The 7755-nt window shown below is 40.6% G+C and overlaps 1 protein-coding gene across 1 annotated transcript; it reads left to right on the top strand.

The window, feature by feature from the left end:
- Positions 1–4698: 4698 nt before the first annotated feature.
- On the top strand, positions 4699–7487 carry LOC100501566 (Glutamine-dependent NAD(+) synthetase). The gene is made up of 3 exons (NM_001196258.1): positions 4699–5033; positions 5803–6108; positions 6470–7487. Exons 1-3 carry the CDS (start codon positions 4840–4842, stop codon positions 6786–6788), a joined length of 819 nt encoding a protein of 272 aa, NP_001183187.1. The 5' UTR covers positions 4699–4839; the 3' UTR covers positions 6789–7487.
- Positions 7488–7755: the final 268 nt, after the last annotated feature.

Genomic DNA, 7755 nt, shown 5'->3' with positions numbered 1-7755 from the left:
GTTGGCTGTGTGCAGGTACCACAACTAATGTTCATAAGTTTTATTTTATAATCTTTACTGATTTGTTGAGATATCAATTGACCTATCGATTACTCATTTTCAAATAAGTGAAATGAGGTTGCGAGGCCATGGCTCATATCCATTCTAAACCTCTCAAACAGAAATCAAGACGCTTATCTGATAAGAAAGCATCACTTTACTGGTTTAGTATCCTTCTCTCCCATGTACGTCCAGGTTTAGAGGTTCAAAGTTCACTGGTTCAGTATCTAAATTCTAAAACTTTCTATACTTCTGATCACTGACTAGTTCACAGCTAACAACTTCAATACTTTCTGTGCGCACGCGGTTCACTGGTCCACACTAGTTCAAGAGATGTTTCTTGGAAGGAGCAAATGGCAGTTGTATTTAGATATGTAGATAAATATTAAATTGTAAAAGAGATACTACATGTCTTGTTCATGCGAGTGAAACAAGTTTTGCCTATCTCAAGTCTTCTGTTGATGCATTATTTGCTGATCTTAAGTTAAGCTTAAAGCAAGTCAAAGGCCAAGGATATGATGGTACTAGCAATATGAGAGGTGAGTTCAACAATTTGCACTCATTGATTATGAGAGAAAATAGTTTAGCTTATTATGTTCATTATTTTACTCACCAACTTCAGTTAGTTGTTGTGGCTATTGTGAGAAAGCATACAAGGGCTAGTGAATTTTTTACTATGGTTTCCATGTTACTGAATGTGGTGGCTGGATCATCTAAGAGAAGGGACTTGGTTAGAGATATTAATCTTCAAGAAATGAGCAAGGCATTCCCATTATAAATCCCTCAAAAGTTTGATTGACATGTTTTCTACAACAAAGTACTAGAAATTGTGGGAAAGAACAAACATGATTGAAAAAGTAGAGATCAGACATCAAATCTCCTAAGGTACTTCTATTCATTTGACTTTGTATTCTATTTGCATCTCATGTTGACTATATTAGGAATCACGAATGTCATGTCATTAGCACTTCAACGAAAAGGATCAAGATATAATGAATGATATTGGATGCGTGAAAGCAAGTAGATTGCAATTGGATGAGCTTAGAAGAGAAAAGTGGATGGGGTGTGTGAATTTTGTGACAAGAATGATATTTTCAAATTGGAATTAGAAGGTGACTACATTGATCCCCACCAGAGGAGAAAGAAAACTAGAATTACATACAAATATCACTATCAGGTAGATTATTTTAATGACATTATTGATTGGCTACTTTAGGAGCTTGATAGTCGCTTCAATGAGACAAGCTCTCAATTGTTCGTTTGCTCAACTGCTTTTAGTCCAAGAGACTCATTTAATGATTTAAATTTGGAAAATTTGATGATCCTAAGAAAGTTCTATCCTCATGATTTTGATTCTGGGAATTTGAGAGACCTTATCCATGAGTTTGGCCTTTACATATATGATGTGAGAGATGATAATATGTTCTCAAATCTACAAATAGTAGTTGTAGAGCTTTCTAAAAAATGGCGGAGACTAAAAAACATGACCGTTATCCAATGGTTTATCGACTTTTGAAGCTTGTGTTAGTGTTGCCTGTTGCTATTATTACAGTTGAAAAGTTTTTTGGGCCATGAAGATTGTGAAAACATACGTGTGCAATTGCATTGTGATATGAGTAATAGCCTTATTTATTATGTGGAGAAAGAAGAGATGGTGAAAATCGCTAATGACAGACAACAAGTCGTTAGGGTGATATGAGTAATAGTCTTATTTGACGGGAAAGTGACAGACATCAAGTCAACCACGACGTACGCTCTATCTACTATTCTGCCTGTTTTCATTCGGATCATTTCTGATTGGTCGTTGGTTACCCTTGCGATGGATGGTTGGGCTTGTCGCTTTAGGACGGATTTGGTACTCTTGCAAGCTACTATTTCCTTGCAAGATCAACTGGGCACTGCCAGCGATTTAGCTGACCACTGATGTGCCTTTGCTTGGCTCGATTTCTGCACCGGAGCTCACCGGTCAGGTGAGAAGTTCAAAGACCCGTGAAAAATCCGTAGGTAGATATTGACATCCGACCCGAATATATAATAATTCGGGTCTCCAAATTCAAAAACATGTGGGAAAAAATAGAACACTCAGAACTTGTTTGAGTACTCTAGTATTCACCTAAATCCATATCTAATGAGGTGGATTAAGCTATAAGTTTAACTAGTTTAGAGCATCTCCAATAGTTATGTAAACAACTCCCTAAAATGAATTTAAGAAGTTTTTGGGAAAACTCTTCTCCAACAGTTTTGTAAAGCAGATCCTTAAATTTACAAACTTCCTACAAAACCAAATTTCATACCTACATTTACGAACCTCGTTGGGACTCCCTAAATCAATGTTTGGTTCTAAATTCATCGTGAAACCATATTTCAGCCACTGTTTTGTGTCGTATCGTTGACCACAAATCTATCGCCAGTGCCATGTGTTGTCTTCATGCCGTCGCGGCGACCTTCTGGTCATCTAGCGACAACTTCCATCTTCCAAGGCATTATGTAAGGTTGTTGATGTGCTAGCTCAATTAAAAATAGAAAACATGCTCACTTTTTTTGTTGACATGGACAATTTCAAAATTAGCAACCAATAAATAAAGAACTGTTGGAGCACACATTTTCTACTGCTTAAAGTAATTTAGCAACTTCTTAAATATGTAATTTAGGATGCTAAATTTACATAACTATTGGAAATGCTCTTATATCTCAATCCATCCCAATATTATATATATATATATATATATATATATATATATATATATATATATATATATATATATATATATATATATAACCTGGGTGCATTCTCTATATTGAATGCACCCAGGCGTAAGTCCTGTTTCGCGCGCCTCCCCGCCCCCGCCACCGCCGCGCGCATCCCTATCCCCGCGCCGCCGCCGTCTCCTCCTTCTTCCTCCGATCCTCTAAACCTAGATCCCACCGCCGACGAGCGCCTCCCTGTCCTCGCGCCGCCGCGCGCCTCCCTGTCCCCGCGCCGCCGCACGCCTCTCTGTCTGCGTGCCTCCCTGTCCCCCGCATTAGGTGGGATTGCAAGCCCGCATTATGTGTGATTGCAACTGTTGTATAATTTTACTCAAATATCTGTTAAAAAATGTAAACAAAATGATTGCAATCGATAGTGTGTTGTAATTGCAACTGCTGGTGTAGTGTGGATGCAACTGCTGAGTTGCTCTTATGTGATTGCAAGTACTGAATAACTCTGAAAAATTTTGTTAAAAAATATGATTGCAACTGCTGGTCTGGTGTGATTGCAACTTCTATATAACTATGTCCAAAAATCTGTTAAACAAACAAGATTGCAACTACTGGTCTGGTGTAATTACAACTGTGGGTCTGTTGTGATTGCAACTTCTATATAACTATGTCCAAAAATATGTTAAACAAACAATAATTGCAACTACTGTCTGGTGTAATTGCAACTTCTGATCTGGTGTGATTGCAACTTCTATATAACTATGTCCAAAAATCTGTTAAACAAACAATGATTGCAACTGCTGCCTGGTGTAATTGCAACTGCTGGTCTGGTGTGATTGCAACTTCTATATAACTATGTCCAAAAATCTGTTAAACAAAAACAATGATTGCAACTGCTGTCTGGTATAATTGCAACTGCAAGTCTGGTGTGATTGCAACTTATGTGAAGAGGTTGAGCCGTTCGCGGAGGAGCCGTTCACGGAGAAAAAGGGGCGGGGGCGGGAAAATGAAAAGGTTCTGTCCGGAGCGTGCGGGAGGGACGAAACCGGCCTGGGTGAGACGGTTGGCTCGGACCTGGCACATAGGTTCGGCCTGGGTGCATTCTCTATATTGAATGCACCCAGGTGTAATATATAAATACAGTATATATATATATATGTATTGGATTGAAGTGAATACTAGAGTAGCTAAACAAAGTCTCGACAAATTTAAAACCCACAAGTCCTGACTCGAATCCGTTGCAGTGCCATCTCAGTGCAACCTATAGGTAGGGATGGCAACGAGGAATTCCCCGTCGGAGAATAGCTCCCCATCCCCGTTCCCGCGACGAAAAAAATTCTCCGCGGGGATCCCATGAACGCTTGCGAGGAACATTTCTTTCCCATCTCTGTTCACCGCGGGGATAAATCCCCAACGGGATCTCATCCCCGTTTAAATTATAATTAGGACATACGATCTTTGTTATTAATGTAAAACATTGTCACTTATACACATTGTCAGATGTAAGAAATCATTATGCATACTTTGTATAATTAATGGTTTCTTAATAAGGTAATTATTTATTTTTATCGTTAATTAGTAAAATAATCCGTCACGTACAAATTTAATGAGTCCCTGCGCGGAACGGGATGAAGAATGCTTCTCTATCTCCATCCTGTTTACGCGTCGTCGGAGAATGAATTTTACCCGTTTATATTCTCGTGGAGTAAATGTTTTCTCATCTTCATCCTCTAATAGAAAAAATTGCCCGTGAAGAATCGACGATCTCTACGTATAGGCGAGGCATTGGCAGCCTAAGCGTAGGGCTTTGAGTTCTGACAGGTGGATTCCAGCAGACAGCTGGCGCCGATTCGACCTTTGGAGCCGGGCGAGCCGCCCACGCGGGCACGCCTCCGGTGCTTTCGATGTTCTTCTGTGATTCGATCCCCCACAGGCCACAGCCAGAGGCCAGAGCCGAAACCAAATATTCTTCCGCCGCCGGCCGACTGCTGCATTCAATTCCCCTTCGCGCCCCGAAAGCCGAACCAACGAGCCTCGCAGGTCGGCGGTCTCGATTAGGGAGGAGGAAGGGAGTGGCCCCTGATCTGGGTGGCGGGCGAGATGAGGCTACTGCGGGTCGCCACGTGCAACCTCAACCAGTGGGCGATGGACTTCGACACCAACCTCCGCAACGTCAAGGAGTCCATCAAGCGCGCCAAGGCTGCTGGGGCCGTCATCCGCGTCGGCCCCGAGCTCGAGCTCACCGGCTACGGCTGCGAGGACCACTTCCTCGAGCAGGACACCACCGCCCACGCGTACGTCAGCGCCTACTACTTTCTATCTCAATAGTCTCGGCTGGCCCTGCTCGACTCCCATGCCTCATATTGTATATAATTCGTTAGTCCTCTACTCCTTTTTCTAACTATTCTGTTCCTGGAGATAAGAGCATGCCGTACTATATTACAGTGGCTGTGTGATAGAGCCTTAAATCTTTTTTAACAGTTCGGAGGATTCTGCTAGATTACATTCTGGTAGGATAGGATAAGCTACTTCTGTTTCACTCAGTTACTTTTAATTCACTCTGGTGGAACCAGTTCACTTCGGGTGGAATGGGTTACTTCTCTTCTCCACCTTGGTTGAATTAGCTATGTTGTCTAGGAGTTGTACTAATCAAGTTTAGGGCCTGTTTGGTTCGTGGCTAACTGCGACACACTTTGCCTAAGGTTAGTCGTTTAAATTTAAGAACTAACCTTAGGTAAAGTGTGACAAGTTAGGTATCGAACCAAACAGGCCTTTAGTCTTTTTATAGGAAAACTATCTCTGTCCGGTATACAAAAGAACATGTAATTAAATAAATTGACAAGTAAAAAATAAAAAGGTATGACTGGACAACCAAATCATCCATGCCTTTTAAGTTGTATTTTTCTGCATTCAGGGACTTCAAACCATTTCATTTATCTTGACACAGCTGCTAAATATGCACTCCTTATATGAAATACACTATATTATTCATGCATTGTGTTCTGTTATCTGTCTATGTATTATATGCAGCTGCTGTTAGTTATTATGTGTATCAATCTGCAGATGGGAGTGCTTAAAGGACATTTTAACTGGGGACTATACGGACAACATCTTATGCAGCATAGGAATGCCAGTTATTTTCAATAGTGTGCGGTATAATTGCCAGGTCTTCTGCCTAAATCGTAAGATAATCATGATCCGACCAAAGATGTCCCTTGCAAATGATGGAAATTATCGGGAATTCCGTTGGTTTTCTGCTTGGACATTTAAAGGCGAGATTGTTGATTTTCAGCTCCCCGTTGAAGTCTCAGAGGCAATATCCCAGGATACGGTGCCTTTTGGTTATGGATACATGCGGTTTATAGATGTGTAAGTATGAATGGTGCTTGAATTTGTTTCTGTGGTTGTTCTTTTAGCTTCCTGCTTTTCTAGTGAATGTTCTAGATAAAAATATTGGTTTGTTGCCATGGATGTGAAGTCAATTCATCATGTAGGAGTACATGGTATCAAAGAGCTGAATTTAAACCTTTTTTCAAACCGAGTTGGATATTGGAATGAAATAAGACACACCACTTTCTGAGCTTGAAATGTTCTGCAGTTTATCCATGAAGGTTTAGTTTATATGCTTCATAAACTAGTGAATTTATATACTACCTGTAATTGTATTATTGATGATAAAACACTATTTAAGCATTAGTTACTATTTGATCTTTTTTCTCCTTTTGTCCAGGTCTTTGGCTGCTGAAACCTGTGAAGAGCTCTTTACAGCAAACGCTCCTCGGATTGACTTAGCATTGAATGGTGTTGAGGTTTTCATGAATGCAAGTGGAAGCCACCATCAGTTAAGGAAGCTCAATCTTCGTATTGATTCCATAAGGAGTGCAACCCAAACATGTGGCGGTGTTTACATGTATGCTAATCAGCAGGGTTGCGATGGTGGCCGCCTTTATTACGGTATCTCAAAATGTCGTTATTTGTGCTCTTGCAGATTTTTTCTTTGTTATCTGATTCATGATGTAATTATATTTTCAGGCCTGGTGCAGTGGTGAGAGTATCTCACTGAGTCACCAGGTCTTGGGTTCGAAGCAGCCTCTCCGCATTTGCAGGGTAAGGCTTGCTTCGGTTTATCCCTTCCCCATACCCCTGTTTGGGAGCCTTCGTCACTAGGTCTGCCCTTCTATATTTTCTGACGTTCATTATTAAAACCTATCAACTAACTTATTATTATCTCCAACATGACATTGGTGATTTTTTAATTCTTTTATACCTGATTTGAATGTCTGTTTTCATCCACATGATATTATCCACTGAACAAACAAAACTGGGGAGCAAAATGTTTTGTCCTCTCCTTTGTTGTCGGAGGTTGCAGTACTGAAGCTGTATGTAGGATACATGGCATGTCTGTTTGGACCTAGTGGTTTTGGGTAGCCTGACAGAGGGGCTGTGATGTTATGAATGGAATTCTTAGAAGTATTCTTACAAATAACTCATGTAGCTATTCCTCATAATTGCTGATGGCTGGGGGCAGTAGGTGCTTATCCATGAATCCAGTGGCAGATCCAGGATTTAATCAAACCCTAGGCTAGTTTTAATATACCAAAAGTATAATTGGCACAAACTTTATTGCCACAAACTGTTTGGTTACATAAATGGAGAATAGTTTTGAATCCTAAGTAGCTAGAAGCACGGATATCTTCCATATATTGTAGCACTTATGCACGACTAAGCTTGTACAAAGCAACTTAAACAAAAGGCGGCATTATTAAAATAGTATCCATTTCCACAATAACTGCACAGTTGTGCTCTAATGGGACACACAACAGTAAACGTTGAAGTTTAGCTAAGCTGTATTGTAAAACAAAAGGGGTTAGCTCAGCTATCTTTTCCCAAGTGGAGTCCAAGTGCTACCCCGAGGCCCAAGGGCATGCAGACATTTTTTATGGTTAGAAATGATCTGAACGCTAGTAACACCAGTGAGCAGGGCAAGAATATACGACACAGGCATGATCCCGACCT

The sequence above is a fragment of the Zea mays genome, chromosome 2 (assembly GCF_902167145.1).
Source record: "Zea mays cultivar B73 chromosome 2, Zm-B73-REFERENCE-NAM-5.0, whole genome shotgun sequence".
In the NCBI taxonomy this organism is placed as follows: domain Eukaryota; kingdom Viridiplantae; phylum Streptophyta; class Magnoliopsida; order Poales; family Poaceae; genus Zea; species Zea mays.
This window is presented reverse-complemented; position numbering and strand designations above follow the sequence as displayed.